At 38.5% G+C, this 27,012-nt stretch overlaps 1 pseudogene and 1 gene segment (V, D, J or C); one reads left to right on the top strand and one right to left on the bottom strand.

Annotated features, from left to right (window-relative positions):
- Positions 1–22,729: 22,729 nt before the first annotated feature.
- Positions 22,730–23,276, bottom strand: LOC121432960. The segment is given in 2 exon segments: positions 22,730–23,088; positions 23,211–23,276. Coding segments are annotated over 2 exon segments (408 nt in total).
- Positions 23,277–25,073: 1,797 nt separating this feature from the next.
- LOC121432951 lies at positions 25,074–26,341 on the top strand (annotated as a pseudogene).
- Positions 26,342–27,012: the final 671 nt, after the last annotated feature.

Below are 27,012 nucleotides of genomic sequence, written 5' to 3'. Positions count from 1 at the left end.
CAGTTTGACATATTGAGTTGCTTACTGGCTGCCTGCAGTATACTCAGTCTAGGATATGTTCACTGCATATCCTGCCTGAGACATCAATGCTTTAGTCAGGAGATAATAGCTTGATTTCTTATGTATTGAGGCAAGTAATTATTCTGATCATGCCTTGTGTCATGCTAAAGCAGTCTTTTGCTTTCTTCCCCTCTTTTGTATTGTGGGTATAAAAGTATTTGAAAAATAAATGTAGGCATTTTCAGTACTCAGTATTCACTGAGTTGCCCTCCCAGTACTATAATGTGCCTCTGTATTTCTTTCTTATCTCTGTGTCTCCTACCTAACTTTTCTCATCCACATAACCCTACTGTGGAAACTGTGAACCTGTGATAGCTGGACTGTGACAGAAGTCACAATGTGCAAAATGTGGTTTACAACAGCAGGGATTGTATTACTGATTCAAAATATTTTTGAGCCTCTCTGAAAATATTCATGGTCATGTTTCTTTGGTGTGATGATATATCTGGAAAACTGAAAGGCCCAGATTCAGTAAAACCCTGTAGCTGAGTCTATAATTTTGTTTTTCCCCAGGGCATAGAAAAGCTGGTATAATTACATAAAAGATGGGCTCTATCAGTAGAAATGGATTAAGAGGTTTTAAGAATTCTGCAGAAACTACCTATGCCTGAAGAAAAGGAAAAAAACAGGATGGCAGAGTTGTTCCGTGAAGAATGGAGTTTCCATACAAGCAATGCCTCAGATGAAGAGACTAGTGACTGAGACAAAAGAATAGATGGAATTTTATGGAAAGGGTGTGAATGAAATATTGTTTACTTTTTTTTGCCATGCTCTCTTTGTTTAATGCATCTTTTACTGCTGAGGCATATTTTGCCTGTGTGTCTGTATTTCTGTATTTCACTTTGTTTATCAGGAAGAGAATAACAATCCTGTTTATGTATATGCCTCTAAGATTTTGAATGTCTGGAGGTTAAAAAGGATAACATCATGGGTTGGATTTTGGGAATTTCTTTTTGTTTTATATCAGTTAAAGTCCAACTGTGCTTTTATCCAGGGTACCAAATTTATAGGACAGATACCTATCATGATCAATTTGTAGAAATGGCCTTCATGGTTCAAATGGAAGGGTACATAACATGTTCACAAAGCATAATGCTCCCATAAGTTTTCAGGTTCTCTATTTGTAAAATATTTCCTTAAGAATTAATTTATATTCCGTAATAAATTCACACACACACACACATAAATAACTAACTTTTAGCAACAAGGACTACTATATCTTACCTACTTCCTTCATTCCTCCAGTTTCTGGGCCTCACTCACCACAGTCTGTCTCTTCTCATGTTAACACTTTTACTCTTCCAGATCTTGTCTCTCCCCAGCCTGTCTGCACCCTGTCAAAAAACTTCAAATAATGTTGGACCCAGTTTAAAGTAAATTCCCATTGGCCATCTCATTGCCTGTGTGCTAAGAGTGTGCCCTCCTTTCCATCCTACACAATCAGTTTCCTGTGAGATATCAGTCTTCTCACCTTACTCACTTTCAATGACTTTGTCTAAATAATGAACATTTTATTTTCTTATTTATATTTTATTGCCTCCACCATGTACATCAAGGAATGAGAGCACCATTTAACTATTTTATGCTGTATATAAGACTTTGAGTGTGTCTGGGTAGCAGAGATATAAATGCAGTTCTGTTGTTTATGATCTAGTCTGGTTAAGCATTAATTTACACAGGGTTAGAAAGTTAACATCTCTAAGTTTGAATGGAGTTAGATTTTATAAGAAGAAAAAAATTTTCCACAGGTGAGATGTAATAAGACTAAACGGAAATGGAAAAACTTAAAATGTCCTATATGTATTATGAAACTACCAAAGAGAGAAAGAGTATACAATTACACACATGCACATGCTTAATTATGTGTGTACACATACTCACACATAAATAAGATACCTAAAAGTGCTTGAATTAGTAAAAAATGAAAATAATGTAGTCCACAGTAGTTTCTATGGAGCTAAGAAGATACTTAGTGCTATACAAATGTACTCTTCAGAAATAAAAATCACCAGCACAAATCAGAAACATCTCTCTTACACATGCTTTTAAAAAATTAGTCATCTGTTTAGTTAATAGAAATAAATTTCTAATCCTATATGAAATCGAGACAGCCAAACATATTAACACTGTGAAAAGCAATGCTTAATAAAATGTCAGACTTTGTTTGGAAACTGGTTAATAATGTAAATGCTTATTTATAAGATTAACACAAAATAAAACAGCACAGTATAAAGAATAATCAAAATAATACATCACAAATTGAATGGAATTTAATTAGAATGATGAATGGATGAAATATTTTAAAATGTATTAGTGATACATTTTTAAAATTAAATTTAATGTTAAAATTGAAAAAGTGAAAAACAGACCAGAATTTCAATGAATTTTACAAAATAGCATGAACAAAACAAAACCTTAATAGGTGAAAACTGTATGTGATTAAAAGTATTATTTGTTACAAACAAACAGAAAAAAAAATCAGAAAATATTGAAATATACAGAAGAATTGGTAAGTACAGTCAGCCAAACAACTTTAGAGAGAAAAATGTCGACATACTTTGAGAGGAAATTTACAAAAGCAGAGCTCCAGCCAATTTTGTAAAATCAAAGACTCTGTGAAATACCTCTTACACCAAATACGTATACACACAAACACAAATACAGATAAATGTCACACACATTTGGATATACACACAATTTGTTTATGTCCTAAAATTGCCAATGTCTTTCATATTGTCTCCAGTGTCTTCAGGTGTTAACAGTATTATTTTTAAAAGAAAATAAAATCGATGAAAATTACTTTCATAAGAGTTGATTCATTTGCAAAAATGAAACCAAACCTTTTCCCAGCCCCTTACTCTGAGTAGATGTCTGTCTTTGTGGTTGAGGTGTGTTTCTTGTAAAAAGCAGAATGTTGGACCCTGTTCTCGTATCCAATTTTTTGGCCTATGCCTTTTTATAGGTGAGTTGAATCCATTGATATTAAGTGATATTAATGACCATTGGTTGTTAACTCCGGTCAATTTTTTATTGGTAGTAGTTTGTGTGTTTCCCTTCTTCGATTTGTGCTGGTGAAGGGTCACTAGATGTCTGAGTTATTGTGGGCATTGTTGGACTCCTTGGTTTGTGATTTTCCTTCTATTACTTTCTGAATTGGGAACTTGGGGGTGGGGTGGGATGGGGGTAAGGGGAAATGGGGAGAGAAAAGTGAGAAGAGGAGGATGGGGGGAGCTTGGGGGAATGGGATGGTTGGGATAAAGGAAGGGTGAATATGGGAGCAGGGAAGAATATATTCTAATTAAGGGAGCCATCTTAGGGTTGGCAGGAGACTTGACTCTAGAGGGGCTCCCAAATATCCATGGAGATGTCCCCAGTTAGTTCCTTGGCCAGCTGAGGAGAGGGAACCTGAAATGACCCTATCCTATAGCCATACTGATGAATATCTTGCATATCACCACAGAACCTTCATCTGGCGATGGATGGAGATAGAGACAGAGACCCACATTGGAGCACTGGACTGAGCTCCCAAGGCCCAAATGAGGAGCAGAAGGAGAGAGAACATGAGCAAGGAAGTCAGTACAACAAGGGGTATACCCGTACCCACTGAGACAGTGGGGCTGAACTATTGGGAGCTCACCATGGCCAGTTGGACTGGGACTGAAAAAGCATGGGATAAAACTGGACTCTCTGAACATGGTGAACAATGAGGGCTGATGAGAAGCCAAGGACAATGACACTGGGTTTTGATCCTACTGCATGTACTGGCTTTGTGGGAGCCTAGACTGTTTGGATGTTCACCTTCCTAGACCTAGATGGAAGGGGGAGGACCTTGGACTTCCCACAGGGCAGGGAACAGGGAACCCTGACTGCTCTTTGTACTGGAGAGGGAGGGGGAAAGGAGTCGTGGGAGGAGAAATGGAGTGGAGGGAGGGGGAGGAAAATGGAAGGCAGGGAGGAGGCAGAATTTTTTTCAATTATAATAATAATATAATAATATAACAAATAAAGCACATATCTGTGAAAAAAAATGAAACCAAAAATCATTGAAGAAACATGTAAGCCTCTAGAAGATAAAGCTCCCAATCTTTAGAGCTGTTGACAAGTATCATTAAAACTTTTCTGGAATATAAAGAATACAGGAGGGATTTCCAATGTTGGTATTGTACTCTGTGAGAAAAATATATTGGTACTCTCCCGTATTTTTTCCAAAAGGATTCATGAAAATCAGTGTAAGTATCACTCACATACCTGCTGAGCCTTTATATTAAGCCACCACTGAGAAGCAAACTTTAATGGATTTTGCCCCTCAATAAATCATGGATCAAAGACCTCTTAGTCACATTTTGTATATCTTTTCCTCTAAAAACAATCTAAAATTTGGGCAAGAGAAGCATAAATTGTTTACACTGAGCATAGACTACATGTAAGGAAGGGTCAACTTTACTCAAAGTTTGGTTTTCATTGAAACAGGAAGAATGTCTCTGAAAATACTTAATTAATATAGTCAATATAATTATTGTTCTTTTTTTGAGACAGGGCTTCTCTGTAGCTTTGGTGCCTTTCGCGGAACTAGCTTTTGTAGACCAGGCTGGCCTCGAACTCCCAGAGATCCCCCTCCCTGACTCCCGAGTGCTGGTATTAAAGGCGTGCACCACCACCGCCCAGCTTGTTATGTTTTTTAATTGAGGCAGAATTTCACTATATTGCACTGGATGCCTTTGATCTCACTATATAGTACAGGGTGGCCTCAAATGCACAGGGATATATGCCTACCTTCTGCTTCTAAAGTACTATATTAAAGGCACACCACATGGATGTCCATGTCACATTCCTTAAGACTGATTTTTTTAAATTAGTATACAAAATAATGAATTTCATTGTAGCATTTTATACTTTGATTTTGTTAATCACCTCCACTCTTATATCCTCTCAAGAAGAAGATGAAGAAAGGGGATGGAATACATTTCATAAGCAAAAGATGAGGATACTGGGGAGAGGAAAACAGACAGCAGAAAAAGACTTTGCTTACACTTCAATAACATCCATGAATGGTGAAAAGAGACCTGGAGAGGTTAACTGATTTCCTGGCTGCTCTCCCTTTATCATCTATATCTTGTAAAAACTCAGAAATTTCCATTTATCATTATACAGGATCATGGCAGCAAGTGAGCAAATGAATTGTGATAGAAGACTAACAAAAATGTTACTGTTGGATACCCAACACAAAATCTTTATAGTCTGTCCACTGAAAAATAAAAGATGTTTAGAATAATCCCTTCCATTTACTCCAGATATGATACTGTAATCTAAGTCAAATAATATTAACATTTATTTGAAAAATGCATACAAATCAGCAACTTAAAACTATTTAACATTTTGAATATACACAAATAAACAAGCAATCCTTAATGTACCATGTTTTAAAATGTATGAAATAACTCATATGACTGTAAAAATGAGAGTATGCTGTAGCCTCGGGCGAATGTTTACTGATAAATAGGGCATGGGGGAGCCTGAGCATCCCCTTTTCCTGCTTCCTGTTCTGCATGGGAACCTCGGTTCTGTGAGTTTGTTTCTTCATTATAGCTGTACATATTTCTTTACAATCTGTCTGCATTTATTTACGCCGCTACATATTTGGCGCCCCGTGAGGCTTTGTGGATACCCGCCCGAAATCGGAGGCTCCTGGGGTGACTGCTGGTAGCCAGGGCACTCCCCCTCCGGAGGTCTCCATCGGCACGCAGATTTAACCTTAGCACTACTCATTGCCGGTTCACTTCTGCCCCACTACGGCTGCAGAAGCAGCTGAGATTCTGAGTGACTCGATTTTTCCTGGCGCCTGCTAGAAAGTCGCCAAACGGGATGGGAGAATTAGCCCTCCCCGGTGGTTTGGAATCGGCTGAGTCTGTGTGCCTGGCCCTGCGCGACAGTGGTACAAGCGCCTCTATACACAGCTCTGCTCTGTTCCCCTCCCACCTCCACCCAGTGCTTGGGTCACGTAATGGTGGGGGGGAGGCATTGCAGTCCCTGCAAGCTGGCTCCACGCTGTGCATCCCTTTGATTTGCTCACTATGGCGGCTTTCTCTCTGTTTCCTTTCTGGCCCAATTGCTATTTATCAGCCTGGTGTCTGCTCCAATTTTTGTTTTTGAGTCATTTATTTCAGACTTAGGCCACGTGGACTCAGTGGACTCTTTCGCCACCACTGGCAGGAACCGGTCATTGCAAGTAAAAGAATTTTTGCTTTTATAAATAAAATGTCTGAGAACGTGACTATTTTAGATTTTAACAGCCTTTTTGAGTGTAAAAAGTGGGAGATTTTACAAGAGGTGTCTATCACCCCACATCTATGGATCCTTCAGGGATTCGTAGTTTTCTTTGGCACTATATGGTTTGACAATAGAAATATGATAAAGTCTTTAAGAGATGAATACAGGATTCTTAAGGCAGAGGTTGAACATTTAAAAACTATTGAGACTGACAACAATCTTCTCAAGAATCAGTTTGAAGTTCTCCAGGAAGAGAACAGATCTTTGTTTAACATTACTCAGTTAACTAAACAAAATTTAGAAAAGGAGAAATTCATTACTATGGAAGAAGGAACAGCTGATTTGGATCGTAAGCTCCAGCAGTCCCTTTCTGTAGGAACTGAAAAATTAACTGAGAGAATCAAAACTGCTGAATGTGACAATCGAATTTTGTCTAAAGTTTATGACAGATTGGCGGAAAGATTGTCAATAAAAGAAGGCACGGTTTATGCCATAAAAATTATGTCCAAAGATGAGAAGTTATCTCTAATGGACAAACTTCATACTTTAGAATTCTCAATGAAGGCTTTGGAACATAATTCTGGACAGGAGATTCAGACATTGCAGAAGGCAATGGTGAATAGAATTGAAAAGATTGAGTAATTTCTAAATTCTGATGAAGAAGAGCAAAAGGGTAGAAAGGCAAATTTTAACTACATCTGTGGGTAAGTCTCTCCGGGACAATTTCCACAAAGCTCTACCTACAGCTCTACCTGCCTTTCCAGTAATAACAACAGAGAAGGTGATTGGTTCTAGAAACCCTAGGATCATCTAGGAGGATACATGGGAGCCTGTCCGTATGAATGATCTCAAAGAAATTAAACAGAATGTCATGACTTTTGGGATGCAAGCCTCTTTTCTTAAAGAGATACTAAAATCTTGGGCCACAACAAACAGAGCAACTCCCTTGGATTGGCTTCAGTTGAGCTCTGTGATCCTTGAGAGTGGAACACAACTGAAATGGAAATGCTTATTCAGGCAGGAGGCTAGACTTTTAGAACAGCAGGAAAAGGTGAAGGGAATTGACATTTCCCTAGATAAAATTCTAGGTGAAGGGCTCCTTTCCAACACTCAGGAACAAGCTAATTTGGATGAAAACACACTTTCCATGTGTACTACAGCAGCCTTAAGGGCTTGGGACAGGGTACAAGACCCAGGACAGAGAATGGAATCATTTGTCAGAGTTAAACAGGGTCAGAGAGAACCCTTTAGTGACTTTTTACAAAGACTAACTAAGGCTGTAAAAATAGGGATAACTGATCCAGAAGCAAGATGTATAATGATTGAGTCTTTGCCTTATGAAAATGCAAATGTGGAATGCAAAAACATCTTGGGGCCTTTAAAGTTCAGATCAGTGCCCTTGGAAGAATGGGTCTTGCATACACTGAATGTTGATACATTTGACTATAGCACTAAAACATGGGTAGAAGAAGCAATTTCCAATGGTAAAAGGAGACACCAGAATACCAAATGTTTTAATTGTGGCAAAATGGGTCAGATGAAAAGGAATTGTAAGCAATGGATTTTCAGAAATAATAATAATGCATCTTCTAAAAATAACAGAAATAGGAGGACTCAGCCTTCAGTTTGATGTAGAAGATGTGGAAAAGGCAGACACTGGACAAATGAATGCAGGTCTACAAGAGATAGACAAGGCAACCTGATACAGATGGGAAACGTGAAGGGGGGACTCACAGGCCCCCATGGCAAACATGGTTCAGTCATTTCCAGTTTCTGCAGAGAACGTGCTTCGTCAGGACAATTAGGAAGCCACATGCCTACTGTTACAAGCAATAATGATCAGAAAGATGAGTTATGTGTGTTTTGGCAAACTTCTATAATTGATCAAAGACCTAAGCTGAGAGTGTGTGTAATTGGCATTTTTATTACTGGCCTGCTGGATACAGGTGCTGATGTAAGTATCATTACAACAGAATCTTGGCATCCATATTGGCCTCTTCAGAATGTAAATGTTCAGCTCCTGGGAATTGGAACCCTATCTCGAGTAAGGCAGAGCACGAGATGGGTTGAATGTATAGGGCCAGAGGGACAAATAGGAAAATTAAAGCCATGTAGCCAATATTGCAATGAATTTATGGGGTCGTGACCTATTACAAAAATGGAATACCCAAATTAACATTCCTGCTAAATCTAGAGCCTATATTTCTGAGAATAATATTAAAAGATATTACAAACGGAGAAAACCAGCCATTCTGGCTGTTCAATAACAAGCAATTGATATTCCTTCAGAGATACCAACAGCCTTGCCTCTAAAATGGTTGACTGAGAAACCAATATGGACAAAGCAATAGCCTTTAGCTGAGGAAAAGTTACAGGCTTTAGAACAGATGGTACAAGAACAATCAGATGCTGGACATATAGAAGAATCTACTAGCCCTTGGATTTCTCCTGTATTTGTGGTTAAGAAAAAAATCAATGAAATAGAGAATGGTGACAGATCTCAGAGCTATCAACAAGGTTATTCAACCTATGGGCCCTGTGCAATCTGGAATTCCTTTGCCCTCTTTATTACCAAAAGGATGGCTTCTCATAGTTATTGATTTAAAGGATTGTTTTTTCACTATACCTTTACAAAAAGAAGATAGAGAAAAATTTGCCTTCACAGTGCCTACTTATAATAATTCTCAACCTTTGAGGAGGTACCACTGGGCCGTCCTTCCCCCGGGTATGTTATATTGCCCCTCCTTTTGCCAATATTTTGTGAATCAACCATTGCAAATGATCCACAAGAAATTTCCCAAATCGATAATATATCATTACATGGACAACATTTTGTTATCCAATTCAAACATAGATACCTTGAACAGACTGTTTGAAGAAATAAAGATACTTTTACCTAAATGGCGAATGTAAATGTCTCCTGAAAAGATTCAGAAAGGAGATTCTGTTAATTATTTAGGTTATAGAATAGGTTTGTAAAAAATTAAGACACAAAAGGCACAAATTTGGAGAGATCACCTATGGACTCTTAATGACTTTCAAAGACTGTTAGGAGACATTTCCAGTCTACGATCAGCTATTGGGATAACACCTGATCTAATAATTCACTTGAACAAAACCTTGGATGGTGATAAAGATTTAAACAGTCCCAGAGAATTAGCAGCTGAAGCAGAAAAGGAACTGACAATGATTGAGGAGAAATTACAACAGGCACATATGGACAGAGTGAATCCAGAGCTCGATTGTATTTTCGTCATATTACCATCAACAATTTCTCCTACAGGAATTTTAATGCAGAGAGATGATATTATCTTGGAATAGATCTTTTTACCACATAAACCAAGTAAGAAACTGAAAACTTATGTGGAAAAAGTCTCTGAGTTAATTATAAAAGGCAAGCTGAGACTTCGTAAACTAGCAGGCATAGACCCAGCAGAAATTATAGTGCTTTTCACTGCTTATGAACTAAAGAAATTATGGGAAGATAATGAACCATGACAAAGGGCTTGTGCTAATTTTTTGGGAGACATTAATAACAGCTATCCAAATAGCAAGCTGCTTAACTTCATAAAGAGTACTTCTTCGATCCTTCCTCGAATCGTCCGTGATGCTCCAATAACTGGAGCCCATACATTCTATACTGATGCCAATAAATCAGGGAAGGCAAGGTACAAATCAGAAGACTTGGGTAAAGTGGAACAAAGTCCTTATGATTCTCTCCAGAAGGCAGAATTATATACCATTCTTATGGTACTAAGAGATATTAAAGAACCTATTAATATAGTTACTGATTCACAATACGCAGAAAGAGTTATTTTACATATTGAAACTGCTGAATTTATACCTGATGATACAGAACTAACCTCATTGTTTCTCCAGGTTCAAGATTTGAACAGGAACAGGCTTTTCCCTATGTACAAAACACACATCCAATCCCATACGGGTCGGCCAGGTCCTCTAGCACACGTTAATGCAGAAATTGATCAATTATTGATGGGTAGTGTGCTACAAGCCTCTGAACTTCATAAAAAACATCATGTTAATAGCAAAGGTTTGAAGAAAGAGTTTTCTATTACGTGGCAACAAGCTAAGGAGATTGTAAAGAAATGCCCTACTTGCTCTTTCTATAACCAAACACCACTGCCAGCAGGGACTAATCCGAAGGGCACCCATAAGAATGAAATCTGGCAGATGGATGCGTTCCACTTTGCAGAATTTGGCAAATTGAAGTATGTTCATCACACCATTGACACTTATCCAGGCTTTCAGTGGGCAACTGCTTTAAGTTCAGAAAAACCTGATTTAGTAATCACTCATTTATTAGAAGTCATGGCTATCATGGGTATACCTACACAAATAAAGACGGATAATGGTCCTGCTTATGTCTCTAGGAAAATGAAACGGTTTTTTGATTATTACAATATCAAGCATGTTACAGGTATACCATACAATCCTACAGGTCAAGCAGTCATAGAAAGATCAAATCAAACTATAAAGGATATATTGAAAAAACAGAAAGGGGTGGAAAACACCCCCAGAAATAGGTTACATAATGCTTTGTTAACCTTGAATTTTCTCAACGCTAATGAGAAGGGAACAACGGCTGCAGAAAGACATTGGATAATGGAAAAGTCTACTGAACTAAATCAACCAGTTTATTTCAAGGATGTGCTGACCTCACAATGGAAGCCAGGAGATGTGTTGCGTTGGGGTAGGGGTTTTGCTCTTATCTCCACAGGTGAGGAAAAATTGCGGATACCGTCAAAATTAATAAAGGTTCGGTTTGAAGAAGAGAAGCCACTTGGAGAAGAGAAATAACAATTCATTCACAAGGATGGCGAGCATACTGATGGTAAGGAATACAGATAGGTTGGGGGCAGGGTTCTTTTCTTATCTCCACAGGAAAATACTCATTTTCAAAGAATTTAAGGGACCCTGTATATGTAATTACTGATGGCTGGAAAATAGTTTCGACCGACTAAGGATCAACAATAAAATTCTATACATTCTGTAAGTATTGATTATATATATATATATATATATATATATATATATATATATATATATGTTTTATTGAACACTTCTTTTTAAGTGTGTAGAGCTGGCTGGTTTTGGAGTTGGACTATGGCTCAGTCCCTCTTCAATTCCAAGCCTGTTGATAAGAGATATTTCAGAGTTTCTGTCTCAGATCAGGAGCCATGAAATGGCACAGAATATGAATAATTTTTATACTTGATAAACTTTCTTTGCCTTTCCTCATATCTGTGTCTTTCTTTATATGTCAGTGTATGTCCTTGTTGTTAATGTTTAAATTTCCCATAACAAGCAACAAATTTTTCTACAATAATCGTTGAAGTTTCCAGGATGAAGATGGGGCCCCACAACATCAACTCAATCTGGTTCTTATGACATCATTAATATTTTTTTAAGCGCTAATATTAGACCTGTTTTTTGGTACCAACTGCATGAGACAATTTCAAATGCTGTACATTTTTTACAACACTCTGGCCAGACCTTCTCAAAACGCTCAGAGACTAGTTATAATTTTCTTATGTCAAAGGTTAATTTGGGAATTTTACCATCATTTGCTTTCATAGGGTCCCCTAAGAAGAACATTGCCCCAATGTCAGCTAGATCAATCTAAGAGGACGACATCCCCTCTCCCAACAGAGTTTGCCCACAGGGTTAGGGACATCTTTTAGTGGTTGGTTTAGGGTTGAGGAGATTGGGAGATATTTTATGGAATTAGGGGTATATTTAAAAAAAGGGGGGCGGATTAACTGGTTTGATGGGATGATTGGTATTTGTGACTTACTGTTTTTAGAAAATTATATTGGTACTGTTTATTGTATATTGATATATAGAATATTGAATATGAGTGTTCCTCCCTCTATTTTAGTATAAGAGTATGCTTATATTGTATGGATACATCTACCATATCACAATGTACATTTCTACCTCTGATACTATTTATGTAATAACATTGTTACATTTGATATATAATGACATTGTTTACAGGTGAAGATCATTGTCTTCATATATTGCACAATTGTTTATTCTCTTAGTTTTCAAATTAGATTGGTTTTGAGAATTACATGTTTGTCATATTTATTTTTAGGTTAATCAGGTCTTTTAGATACATAGAGATTATTTTTAGTATAGATAGTATAATCTTCAGCCTCTTCGAAGAGCTGTAGAAAATGGCCTTTAATCTAACCTAGAATTCTGTGCCAACGAGACACAATTACTCCTGGCAATGCCACTCTACTCCCGAGAGAACTTTGAGCACCAAAGACACTCCACTGGGAGCTTGTCTTCTTTGCAGAACTGGCCTTTAGGTTAAGAAAAGCCTATACCTCAACTACTGACGAAGATATGAAACAGGATTGTCTTATCTTGCCAAGACAGGGTGGGATAATTCTAAGAAATTTCCATGCATTTGATAATGGTATGTCAGTTTTGTTAGGCATTAGCCAAAGTTGGTTGACTCAACATTGCAAACGAGACTTTGGGTGATTGCCCAGGTAGTCAGTTGTCTCTGTCATTTGTTGCACATTTTGGATATCTCTCATTTGTTAAGTAATATTTATTCCCTTCTCAGATCTTTGATGGAGTTGAAGATTATTTAATTGTAGTTACTCTCTATATTATTTAGACTCCTTGAGATAGAATGTCTAGCAAAACTTTTGTTCTCAATATTGTTTGTTATATTTATCATTTGTTATTATCGTTTATAGTTGTATTTGGTTTAGTTCTGTCTTATTTAGACAAAAGGGGGAGATGTAGGGTTAAGCCAGGCCCTTAGGGGCGGGTTTGCCTCAGGCGAATGTTTACTGATAAATCGGGCACGCTGGAGCCTGTGCATCCCCTTTTCCTGCTTCCTGTGCTGCGTGGGAACCTCGGTTCTGTGAGTTTGATTCTTCATTAAAGGTGTATATATTTCTTTACAATCTGTCTGCATTTATTTACTCTGCTTCAGTATGCAGTAGGAGAATAAACCCCAGGTTATCTTTCTATAAACAACAACAGGAGGGAACCATACAAAACTTAGAGCAGAGAAAGCTCTGCCCTGTTTCCTAAAGTTTATACCAATCTTATGTATCTATATTGCTATTAGTTGGTCATTAATTATAAGAAATCATCATTTTTTATTTTATTAATTTTTTGAGCTCTACATTTTTCTCTGCTCTCCTGCCTGCCTCTTTCCTCCCCTTCAACCCTCCTCCTAGTTCCCCATGCTCCCAATTTACTCAGGGATCTTGTCTTTTTCTACTTCCCATGAAGATCAGATCTATGTATGTCTCTCTTAGAGTCCTCATTGTTGCCTAGGTTCTCTAAGAGTGTGGTTTGTGAGCTGGTTTTCTTTGCTTTATGTTTTAAAACCACTTATGAGTGAGGATATGTGATAATTATCTTTCTGTCTAGATTACCCCAATCAAAATGATGTTTTCTAGCTCCATCAATTTTCATGCAAAATTCAAAGACCTCAACATAAAGCCAGCCACACTGAATCCCAAAGAAATAAAGTGGGAAGTACACTTGAATACAGTGGCACAGGAGACCACTTTCTAAATATAACCCCAGTAGCACAAACACTGAGAGAAACAGTTAATAAATGGGACCTCCTGAAATTGAAAAGCTTCTAAAAAGGGAAAAGATCTTCAGTAACTCCACATCAGACAGAGGTCTGATCTCCAAAATATTCAAAGACCTCAAGAAACTGGTCATCAGAAGAGCAAATAATCAAATAAAAAAAAAGGAATACAGCCCTAAACAGAGAACTCTCAACAGAGGAATCTAAAATGGCTGAAGGACACTTGAGGGAATGTTCAACATCCTTAGTCCTCAGAGAAATGCACATCAAAACAACTCTGAGATTCCATCTTACACCTCTAAGAATGGCCATGATCAAAAACACTGATGACAACTTATGCTGGAGATGTTGTAGGGAAAAGAGAACACTTCTGCATTGCTGGTGGGAATGCAAGCTGGTACAGCCTCTTTGGATGTTAGTGTGGCAATTTTTCAGAAAATTAGGAAACAACCTTCCTCAAGAGCCAGTAATACCATTTTTGAGTATATATCCAGAGGATGCTCAATTGTGCCACAAGAACATGTGTTCAACAATGTTCATAGCAGCATTATTTGTCATAGCCAGAAAATGGAAACAACCTAAATATCCTTCAATTGAAGAATGGATAAGGAAAATGTGGTACATTTACACAATAGAATACTTCACAACATCCTTTAACTCAGAAATAATCTTACAATTTACATTATGCTTTTATTCAACATTTTCCATGTTAACTGGAAACAAGAAAAGACTCAAAATGGACTCCTCATTAGGTAATTAGCTACAGAATATTTTTCTATCTCATACAAAGCTAAGAGAGTGTGTTTACATCTGCATACTTACCTGAATATATGATGTTCAAATATAGGGAAAATATTAGCTTATAGTAGCTAGTACCAAGAATGCAATCTTGGTATCTTGCATGGAATGGTTACCAATGAAGGAGACACAAGGGAAGCCCTTGGACAGAATGTTATATTAAGATGCATCAGCACTGTGAATGTACACTAAACTATATTCGGTACATATTTAACATCTCTCCCTTTCAAATTATGTGTTTGGCTTAGCAAAAGAAAAAAAATTCCAGATCTTATTTTGAAATAAATTACTAACAAGGAAATCAGACCCACACAATAAACAAATACAAAACTAATACACAGTGGAAAAAAGAAAGAAAAGGTTAAAGCTTGAATAGAACTTTGTAATGATCTTTAAATGGGCAGAAATAAAGAACCATAAAGTACATTCCTTCGGCTAAGGACACAGGTCAGAGATCTCCTAACACCTGTTCTTTGAGACTCAGAAGAAACCTTGTATCAAGTTGCTCAGAGGGGAGACACTCGGCCTCTGATGTCTTATTCCCACTGGGCCTGGCAGTTTGTCTCACTACACTGCACCCACCAGGGGATTTGCATATTGCTCCCTAGGAAGGCCCTCCCTGGCAAGTCTGAGATAAGGGTCAAGCTGAAATTTTCGTGACTGTTCCTGGTTTCTCAGTTTCATTCAGAATGCAGTGCCCTGCAATTGGGACTGCTTCTGTTCTGAAACCCTGGTAAGGGCAGAGGAGAACAGAGAAACAGAGAGTGCGAAAGCAAGGGAATTCCTGAGGCCAACTGCTGCCCTTAATGGGGTGTGCCCTTGTGTATTTTGGGGGCATATTAATCATGTATTTCAACTTGGCATGGTGTAATTAGAGCTTTGGAAGTGGGGAACATTGTGGATGGAGTTGGGCTCTGTTACAAATTCCAACAGAGATAAATGGAGGAGGTGGAGACTGCACTTAGAGGACACTTGTCTTCTTTAAATTCCTTGCTCTTTTTGAAAACTGATATTGTGAAGTATGAGCTCTTATCTATCTATCTATCTATCTATCTATCTATCTATCTATCATCTATTTATTTATTTATTTATTAAAGATTTCTGTCTCTTCCCCGCCACCGCCTCCCATTTCCCTCCCCCTCTCCCAATCAAGTCCTCCTCCCTCATCAGCCCAAAGAGCAATCAGGGTTCCCTGCCCTGTGGGATGTCCAAGGACCTCCCACCTCCTACCAGGTCTAGTAAGGTGAGTATCCAAACTGCCTAGGCTCCCACAAAGCCAGTACGTGCAGAAGGATCAAAAACCCATTGCCATTGTTCTTGAGTTCTCAGTAGTCCCCATTATCCACTATGTTTAACGAGTCTGGTTTTATCCCAGGCTTTTTCAGGCTGGCCTTGGTGAGTTCCCGATAGAACATCCCCATTGTCTCAGTGTGTGGGTGCACCCCTTTAACTGCTTCAACCAAAATGATCATGCTATTTGAAATAAATAACAAAGAGTGACAAACAGATGATTTTAATGTTGTAAATTACTTAATAACTTTTTTTCAGATATCAGTTGAGATATTATAATGTCCCAGATTCTGCATTCTATCCTTGTCACCTTTGAGAGCCAGATTATGGCTCCTGCAGGTCTTTATCAGAGTCTTGTATATAGTGATGAAATCAACTATTTTCATTGGTTCCTGCAGAATACATAACATAGTATACTGGGCCTGATCTATAAAGTTTCTAATGTATTTTCTGGCCTCCCAGATTGGTTCAATGGCAGTAGATCAGTGACAGATTTCACCCTGAAAATATGCAGGGTGGAGCCTGGTGATTTGGTAGCTTATTACTTCATGTAGATTACAGATTTTCCTCCCACAGTGATAAAGTTCTAAACAAAAACCTTCAAGGGATCCAGCTGCCAAATGTACTGCATCTCTAAGGAGTAAATCAATATACTCTAACAGAAAATATCAAAATATATTAGAGGTAAATCAGTCTGCTGTTTGTTTACTCTGGATTGCTTATTGATTAAGACACTGCTATTGTTGCCTTTGATCTGTTTGTTCAGCAAAATTCATTTTTTATTTTTATTTATTTTTGTTTTTTTCGAGACAGGGTTTCTCTGTGGTTTTGGAGCCTGTCCTGGAACTAGCACTTGTAGACCAGGCTGGTCTCGAACTCACAGAGATCCGCCTACCTCTGCTGGGATTAAATGTGTGCGCCACCGCCGCCCGGCCAAAATTCATTTTTTATTTTCATAAAATTGCATCCAATGTTCACAGGTCATAGCAAATGCTTGTCTTGGAGAGTCCCTTGTTCATTTACTCTGACTACTGCACTCTGGCATACTATTTCTCTCTTAATTTTCCTACAGTTCTCTTTATTTGAAAATGAACTTCACAGAACTAGAGAGATAGTTTCAAGTTCTAAAGCAATTGATACACCTGCAGAGGGCCAAGGCTCAGCTCACAGTACCTACATGGTGGCACATCCACTTGTAGTGCCAGTTCCTTGGGATCCAAATATCTCTTCTGGTATCTCTAAACATCAGGCACTCAAATGGTGTTCATGCATATATACAGGCCAAACAACTTTGTGTATAAAATAAACAGGTATTTAAAAGGTGGATCTCTGCATCTGTAACTTCAGGATATGCTTTCTGTGGCACCTCTCTTTCTTCAGGTCCAGTTTCCTCCCTTACTTCTGTGAGATCCTCATACATTATGCTGAGAGTTGTTGAATTACCTACATTCCATCTTACATACTCTTGATTATTTATTTTCAGTTATTTACTGAAAGTTCGGGGCCTTATTGCTATTATCTACCTTAGAAAAAAGCTGTTTTCTTTTGGTTTCAGAGGACAGTGAAGAATAAGTGTTGTTAATCTTCTCTCTTATATTTGTCCTTTACTTTAACTGACCAAAGTTGGATCATTTTCATATTCTTATAATTCCTGGTCTCCTCTATGCATGAAATATAGGATACATGGGTAAATGCTTCTTCTTTCAGATAACCAACTAATAACAACTAATTAAATACAAATAAAATATTTTTTCTATGTCTGTCTGAATTTCATACATTACACTAAGAGAGAAACAGTTCAATCTTCATAACTGCTGGGCCCTCATGTATTAGTAAAGTAGTTCACTAGAAATCCTAACTGCCCAAGTCAATGTACAACCAACCATACATTGTGTGACTTTACTGAGAAAAACTAAAATCTTTATTACAATACTTATTTATCCACTGAAGTAATATTATGAGAACTTTAGGCATGAAATGAATTTTAGTATTATTGTGATGTATTTCTTAATGTGGATGGCAAATCAACACCTTACTATGACACCCTAGACTGCTCATGAATGAATTATGTGGATGCTTTTGTGTTTAGCAATATAATATTGTGTTATCCAGGTCACATATGGTAGTGATAAGTATTTTTTGTTTCCACACTTCAGATAATGAGTGTAAAAGTTTTCTAGAAACCTGTCAGTGAATTATGGAAAGCTCATTCCCTGGATTTTTTATGAGAATGCATAATGAACAATTGACTTTCAATTTTGCTGGCACAAACCACCAACAACTGAAGTTACTATTCCACCTTGATGACTAAATAAGTTTCTGGGACATGACTTAAAAGAGCTGTAAAATAGTTATTCACCTCATATTCACGGACTTGACACTGTTTTCACAATAAGCTCTTATTTTGTATAGTTTTAGGTCTATAACAAAATTAAAGTAAACCTGGACTTATGTCACCAACTAACGTCAGAGCAACAAAAGTGCCTACATGGCAACAAAAGAAAACAAATGGACTTAACAGACATCTATAGAACATCTAGTCAAACACAAAAGAATATACCTTGCTCTCGGCACCTCATGGAACCTTCTATAAAATTGATCACATACTAGGTTTCAAAGCAAACTTCCACAGATACAAAAAAAAATGGAGTAACCCCTTGTGTCTTATTAGATCATCAGGGATTAAAGTTAGAATTTAATACCAATACTACCCTCAGAAAGCCTACAAACTCATGGAAATTCAACAGTCAACAACTTGGCATGACCAATCCTGGGTTATGGAAGAAATAAAATAATGAAATTAAAATCTTCCTTGAATACAATGAAAATGAAAGCATAACATATCCAAACCTATGGGACACTATGAAAGCAGTGCTAAGAGGAAAGTTTATAGCAATAAGTGCCCACATAAAGAAAATGGAGAAAGCTCACATTAGTGACTTAATAGCACACCTAAAAGCTCTAGAACAAAAAGAAGCTGACTCATCCTGGAGGAGTAAAAGACAGGAAATAATCAAAGTGAGGGCTGAAATCAACAAAATAGAAACACAGAAAACAATCCAAAGAATCAATGTGATGGAGGAGGGTCATCTGTCTTATCTGTTGCTTTCATTGGTTAATTAATAAAGAAACTGCTTGGCCTTTGATAGGCCAGCTTTTAGGTGGGTGGAATAGACAGAACAGAATTCTGGGAGAAAGAAGCCAAGTCAGGCAGTCGCCATAGCTCTCCTCTCCAAGATGGATGCACGTTAAGATCTTACCAGTAATCTACCACCTTGTAGTGGTACACAGATTAATAGAAATGGGTTAATCTAGGTGTGAGAGCTAGAGCTAATGGGCCAAGCAGTGTTTAAAAGAATACAGTTTCCGTGTAATTATTTCGGTTAAAGCTAGCCGGGTGGCAGGACACAGCCCACCGCTCCACACTACTACAGAATGGCTGCTCCTATTACAACAGAGTGGCGCCCAACTTGGTAACAAATTCCACGTAAAACCTGAGAGAGCTTAATTTTAAACAGAGAAAAAACAGAGTTTAACGCAGTTTTTGCTGTTTGTGGGTGGCTTGCCACAAAGAAATTTTCCTGACTCAGCAGCAGGGAAAAAAACTGGTTGTTATAAAATGCCGACTTTCTGGGCTGTGCCGCCATCGTGATCTCTGTCTGGCTCCTGAGGGAGACAGAGCTTTTGAATGGAGCATTTGGTATAAAATGCTATGGCTTGCTTGATGGCAATGTGGACTGCTGTGTGCCTGGAACTGTGTGTGGCTCAGGGGCACCAAATGGCCGCGCTGCCATGCTGAATTGTGCTGGCCTCAGGCAGGAACTGTCATAATTACAGTAATAACAGCGCAAGGTTTAGACTGGGCAGGACACAGGCAGTACCGTATTATCCCCACATTGTGCAACTTAAGTTTTTAAGAAGTGCTTAGCATTTTAAGAACTGCTCCTGGATAGTAAAAACAATTACAGATTCACAATAGGACAGATTTAGACTTAGGCTTGGGAGAGAGAAGAAAAAAAAATATAGAAAGAGACAGAATAAAGTGACAGAGTAAAAATAAGCCACATAAAAATAAAAAATTCATAGAGAGTCTGGATTCTTTGTATTATAGTGTTTTCTTTAAAGTTTTTGACTGTAAAGGAGCTAAGTACAGAGAGACATTTCATTATATGGGCTGACAATCTAAACCAGAATGGATATCATAAGGGTATTAGATTTCATAATTTGGGTCTAAGGATATGATGCTTTGCAGAGGGTCTTGTTTTTACAGAGGATGAGACCCTGTGGATTGCTTTTTTCCCAATATGGTATGATAGACCACACCCTACTGAAAGGTTGCTGTAAATACCCTCAAAAATATTACTTCACTCAACTGCCAACAGAGATGAACCTAGCACACAGGTTACACCATGAAAGATCTGATTAGCAGTGCCCCCATTCAGCAGGAAGCAGTTTGGAGAGAAAAAAAAACTGCACCCATATTTCCAAATATTGTTTATAAATGTTCTTTTACATTTAAAGGGGGATATGATATAGATATGAATAATTTATATTGGTATAAGTTTTGCTTTGTTGATACAAGTTTAAGGTCAACTTTGTTATATGTATATGTATTTCTGATCTTGACTAAGGTATTGTGATTGTGTAGTTCATTTAAAAATGTTATGTATAATTAGAATTTATAGGTTGTTAGTGGAAAATCATTAATAATAATCAAGCTTGTAGTCATGTTTGTTAGATTTTCTAGATATATAGAGATATATTTCAGTTAGATAGACATTCTTCATATCTTTCAAATACTACAGAATATGGCATTTAATGTTTTAATAACTTAGGGCTTGTCATGACAATGAGACACGTCTGCTTCTGACAGCGCCAATCTACTTAAACAGGAAGATGGGCATAGAAGAGGCTCCTTATGGAGTTGGTTAGCCATTTGGACAAGAAACTGCTATTGCCTGGACTGTTGCATAAACTGGACACAGAGAACCCACAGAGAGAGGACTGCTGAACTTGCCTAGAGGTGAGATGGTCTTCCGGGATTCCTGACTCATGAAAGAGTCTGTGAGACATTTTGTAGGACTCACTCATAAGTGGATACTAGCTATATACAAAGGACACTGAGCTTATAGTTCATGATTCTAGAGAAGCTAAGTCATATGTTGAATCCAAAGAAAAAAACATATATAGACCCATCTGGAAATTAGAAACTGACAAGATCACCTTTCAAGCAAGGGTGTGGGGGGTAGAAAGAAGAGGAGAAGGGGAAGAGGAGGGGAGAAAGGGAGGGTTGAAGAGAACTTGAGGGAATGGGATAGTCAGGATGGAGGAAGGACAGATATAAGAGCAAGAAAAGAGGTATCTTGATTGAGGGAACCATTATAGGGTTAGCAAGAAACATGGCTCTAGAAAAACTCCCAGGAATCCACAAGGATAACCCAAGCAAAGACACTATGCAATAGAGGAGAGGGTGCTTTGCACTGTAGTTAGACTGATTAATATCTTAAATATTATTATGTAACCTTCATCCAACAATAGATGGAAACAGAGGCAGAGGCCAACATCAGAACTTCTGGACTGAGCTCCCGAGGTCCACTGGAAGCGTAGAAGGAATGAGAATATGAGCAAAGAGATCAAAACCATGAAGTGTTCATCCACTGATACAGTTTACCTGAGCTAATCAAAACTCTCCAACTTTAGCAGGACTGGAAAGAACAATCATAGGACCAAACTAGTCCCTCTGAATATGGAGGACAGTTGTATGGCTGGGGCAGACTGAGGGACCACTGTCAGTGGCACTGGGATTTATCTCTACTGCATACACTGGCTTTTTGGGATCTTATTCTCTTTGTATTTATACCTTGCTCAGCCTAAACATAGTATGGAGGGCCTTGGACTTTCCTCAAAGCAAAGTGACTTATCCTCTCTTAGGATTAAATGGGGGTAGGGTGGGAGGATATGTGGAGGGAATGGGAGGAGGGGAGGAAACGGGGATTTGGATTGGTATTTTTTTAAAAGAAATCTAATTTTAAAAAAAATGAGACCAGATTTGATTTGGAGAGACACCCCTGAAAATCCTGACTACAGACATAAGCAAATAAAATTAAGAAACCAAATAGTCTTTTGGGGTTTTTTCAAATATTTAAGACTTACTTATTTTTATTTTATGTATATTGTTTTTAACCATTATATATGTTTGTGTACCATATTACTACAATGCTGTTGGAGGCCAGAAGAGGGTCTATGATGCCTCTGAATTGTTGTTACATTCAGTTTCTGGCATTAATATGTCTGTTGGAAATCAAACCCAGTTCCTCAAGAAAAGTACCCAGTTCTCTTAACCAATAAACCAGCATCTGAGCCTTCTTCCTTGGGATTTTAACATAGTTTGACTGTTACAATAATATCCTTGCAAAGATTACCCCAGATGCATGTGCTTGAATGTTTATGATTGTATGTGTGTACATGTGTGTGTTAACATGTCTATTGGATGAATTTTAACTGTCCATATTTTTCAGTTACTCAGGAAAACATTTTTTTTTTCTATTTTTTATGCAGGTAATGAAAAGAAGACCCGTGATTTTAGTGTTTGAGTTTGGAAAGAGGACATAGATTTATGTCATAGAAAAATTCCTCTGACCCCTGCAAAAAATATCACATTGACCTTAATTACTTAATAAACATAGTCAGCAGCTGCAGAAACAAGAAGAAACAATTTGGTCAGCCTGGGCTCTCACTTCTGTTTTCCTGGGTGATTTTTGTCATGACTTGAATCACTGTGGGTGGGTAACTGCTATACTGTTGACAGTAATAAGTTGCAACATCTTCAGACTTCAGGCCACTGATCTTGAGAGAAAACTGTGTCCCAGATCCACTGCCACTGAACCTTGATGGGACCCCATTGGCCAAGCTGTTTGCACCATAGATCAGGAGCTTAGGAGGGTTCCCTGGTTTCTGCTGATACCATGCCAAAGCACTATAAATATTCTGACTTGCCCTGCATGTGATGGTGACACTGTCTCCCAGAGATGCAGACAGGGAGGCTGGAGACTGGGTCATCTGGATGTCACATCGTGCACCTGAGATTGGAAAATTAAAACAGGTTTCCAGAAAATTAATTCCATTATAAGAGGACTTTCCCTGAGACCAGGGAGCATTGACCAGAGGCAACTTATTAAATTTCCAATGCCGTATTCCTTACCTGTAAGCCAGAGCAGCAGCAACCCCAGGAGTTGAGTTGGGACCCTCATGTTGGTTCTGTGACTTGTGTGAGACTGAGTCCAGCACAAGGTGTGACCTGATTATTAAGAATTTCTCATGGATATGGGCTGTGTTATGAACACATGCAAATCAGCAAGTTTGTTCACAGTCACAGGATTGGTCAGGTCAGTGATTCATTAAAGACCTATGAATCTTTTGTGTCGCAGATCACAGAGGCTATACAGGTTTATTTATAGGGAATATAGTACTGTTTGGAGACCAAAGAACAACACCAGTCTATGAGTTGCACCTCTTTTGATTTCTCTCATTTTCAATATGTTTTCCTATTCAGTTCTCCTCAACATCATGGGCTGTGACATATGGTACCATATTAAACAGTACAAAAATGTTTACAGGATCCTTTCATAGGTATCTGTAGATGTTATTAATGTGGTGAGATTCATCTATTTTACTGTTTTTACAGAAGACTGGATTTTAATTGTACCAATTATTTTCTAACTCTCTCCCACTAAGGCTTTCCAAATACTAAATACTTTTTCCTAATCTTCTTGCAATTCTTGGCCTTCTTAAAATATTAATTCATTTTACAAATGTATGTATATATAAGTATATACATACATACATTTATTAAATGTATACATACATATGCAACATGAATACACAACATTGTTGGGTCTTATAATACTAGTTGCATGTATGTTTTCAAGTAAATCATTGGGCCATGGACCACTGATTGCTGTGCTTTTTCCTAGGAAGGAAGACTTCTCCCAGCTTTATTTAGTTTTCTATAGTTCTTTATATAGAGTTGAAGCCTAATGACTTTTTCCCATTTACTTTGGCAGGTTCACTGGGTGTCCTTCTTATTCAGATTACATTTGGGCTTTCATGTTGGTGAGATTTTATAGGAATTGCTTTTGATATTACTAGGAAACATAACCTCAGAGCAAAATCACTGATGCTCTGACTTTTCTAATCATTCTACCTCCTTTTCCAAAATGTTCCCTGAACCTTGCTTATGGGAGTATTTTGTAGATACATCCATTGGGCCTTATCTCAACAATTCACCAAGCAACTTCTCGCTAATAATGATTCTCAGAAGAGAAATAGAATAATATCAGAAGATAGTTGGTATAGGACAGTGTCTCACAAAACTCATTTTCTTTCAGATAGATAGTTTTATTTCACTTATTTATGACAGCTCAACTACTATCAAGTGCTGGGAAACATCTTTATCCAATGGTTTTTGAAATGCTCGACCAGGTTGTGCATGGTCTTGGTTACTAAAACATGTGCTCTCTCTCTCTCTCTCTCTCTCTCTCTCTCTCTCTCTCGCTTGCTCTCGCTCTCTCTCTCTCGCTCTCTCTGTTGCTGCTGCTGTATTTGGTTCTCGTTTCTCGTTCTCCACTCATACAAAGGACTGTAGATGTGTGAATCTACCCCTAAATGAAGAACCCTTTATTATACCCCATTCCGAGCTAGTGTGGGATCACATTATCATGTTCATTAACAAATAAGTAGGTGTTAAGAAACTGATAGACCTGAAAATTATTGGCAATGATGACTCTGACATGTGTTTATAGTATTTGCTATGAGGGAGATATAAAAAAAAATCCTTTGAGATCACAATGGAAATACTACAATTGTTTGGGAGGGCCTTCTCTCTCTGTATTGCTTTTCTTGGTTAATGAATGATGAAAATGCCTTGGCCCGTTGATAGGCCTGGAAAGATGGCTCAGAGGTTAAGAGTACTGACTTTGTCTTCTTCCCCCCAGAATTCAGTTGCATCTTCCTCGCCTACCTAAGTTCTGCTCTCAACAGGCCAAGGCCACGCACAGGCCATGGCATGGGCCGACAAGGGGGCTGGAGAGGTGGGGGCGGCAGCTGGCCAGGAGATGAGCCTCATCGCCAGCGACCTAGGAAGCAGCATGCACCTCGATGCACAGACAGCTGCCTCCTCCATCCCGATCCCACGCCCGCAGACCCAGGCTGTGCTGCCCCAGGGCTCTGTGGATGGAAGGCAGGTGGCGGACTGCCAGGAGGGGGCCGGCGGGGACCCGAGGCTGTGGCTGCTCTGGCCGCGTTGGCATTGTGCTGCCTGGTCCCGTGTTGGGGACCAGCGGCAGGCCTGGGGTGAAGTGCCTTGTTCCTATGCCTCAGTCTGAACCTGAGCAGCGCCCCATGGGCCTGGCTGTTGGGGACACTGACTGTGCTACCGTGCTGGAGCCGGCACTCCAGGCAACTGGACTTCGCCTCTTCCTGGAGCTGCCTGGCCATGACTGTCTGCTGTCTGCTGCGGAGCCCTGTTTGTGGATATCCACAGAAGACAGCTCAGGGCAGAAGAGTGGTCATTTCTCACACTATTGACCGAGCTCTGAAAGATGTGTTCGACCACAGTTATAGAGACTATATTCTCTCCTGGTACGGGGGCCTCAGCAGAAATGAAGGACAGCTGTACCATCTGTTCTTAGAAGACTTTTGGGAAATTGCCAAGCAGATTCGCCACAGGCCGAGTCACGTGGATGTGGTTAAAGTTGTCTGTAATGATGTTGTAAAGGCTTTGCTCACTTACTTCTGTGACCTGAAAGTTGCTAATGCCAGACATGAAGAACAGCTAAAGCCTTTCGTGTTGCATGTATGCTTGAAGGACTCATGTGATAAGGTAAGTTCCTTCAAATGTGTATTAGTGTTCTGGTGTTTTGCCTTCTCCCTGTGAAGGGTATCCAGTCTCTCAGCTTACATATAATGCTTACAGAAATTCTCACAACAAAAGTCTTGATGCTTGATGCCGGCAGTGGAATTACTGAGTAATCCTGATTACATTAACCAAATGCTCCTTGCCCAGTTGGAGTACAGAAAGCAGATGAATGAACACCACAAGAGAGCCAAACATGTTAATTTTTACGAGGAGTCATCAAGCTCATGAACAGTAACTCTGATGTGTAGTTCTTGAAGCATCTCAGGTATCAAATTGTAGTGGAAATAATCCAGGCAACTACAATTAGCAGCTTCTCTCAACTGAAAAGGCAAAAGGGTAAGGAGTCAGCTGCCATGAAAACTGATCTCTTGAGAGTCAGAGAAATGCCATGCATGGATCCACCACCAGAGTCATGATGAAACTTGCTGGTAGGCCAAGACCTCGTGGTTACACACAGATTAATAAGGGTTAAATTAAGATGTAAGAGTTAGCCAATAAGAAATTAGAGCCAAGCAGTGATTTAAATAATATGGTTTCTGTGTGATTATTTTGGTTCTGGGTGGCCGGAACGAACACCTCATCCTACATTACATGTCAGTTGTATTATGTCAAGCGTTTTCTGTCAGATGTACTCACATGATTTTTACTACACCCTTTATGTTCTCTGAAGAGTGAATCTAATTTATATTAACAATAGGAATCAGGAGTCCAATATTGGGAGAAAAACCTAGAATCAGAGAAAGGGAGCTTCCACCAGGTGCTTTCTGCCTCTTCAGGTCCTTGGCCCCAAAGACCAGAGAACCTGTATCAACACTGCCTTACTGCTTCCTGCCCTCTCTCTACAGACCTACAAACCTCTTTGTTTAACTAGTGGCTAGTTCTTCTCTTTGCTTCCAAGCAAGCTTTATTTGTCTGAATACAAACAAAATATCACAAACATTTTTCCTTTTGTCTAAATACAAGGAAGCTTTTAGACTAACATAAAATAAATATATACAATAAGTTCAATAACTACATACAAATATATACAAGCAAGAATTACATTAACAATGTCTGAGAAAATACTCAATTATCAATCATATTTTCA

The sequence above is a fragment of the Microtus oregoni genome, unplaced genomic scaffold (assembly GCF_018167655.1).
Source record: "Microtus oregoni isolate MIOR12 unplaced genomic scaffold, Mior012 000002F_ref0000024, whole genome shotgun sequence".
Taxonomy (NCBI): domain Eukaryota; kingdom Metazoa; phylum Chordata; class Mammalia; order Rodentia; family Cricetidae; genus Microtus; species Microtus oregoni.
This window is presented reverse-complemented; position numbering and strand designations above follow the sequence as displayed.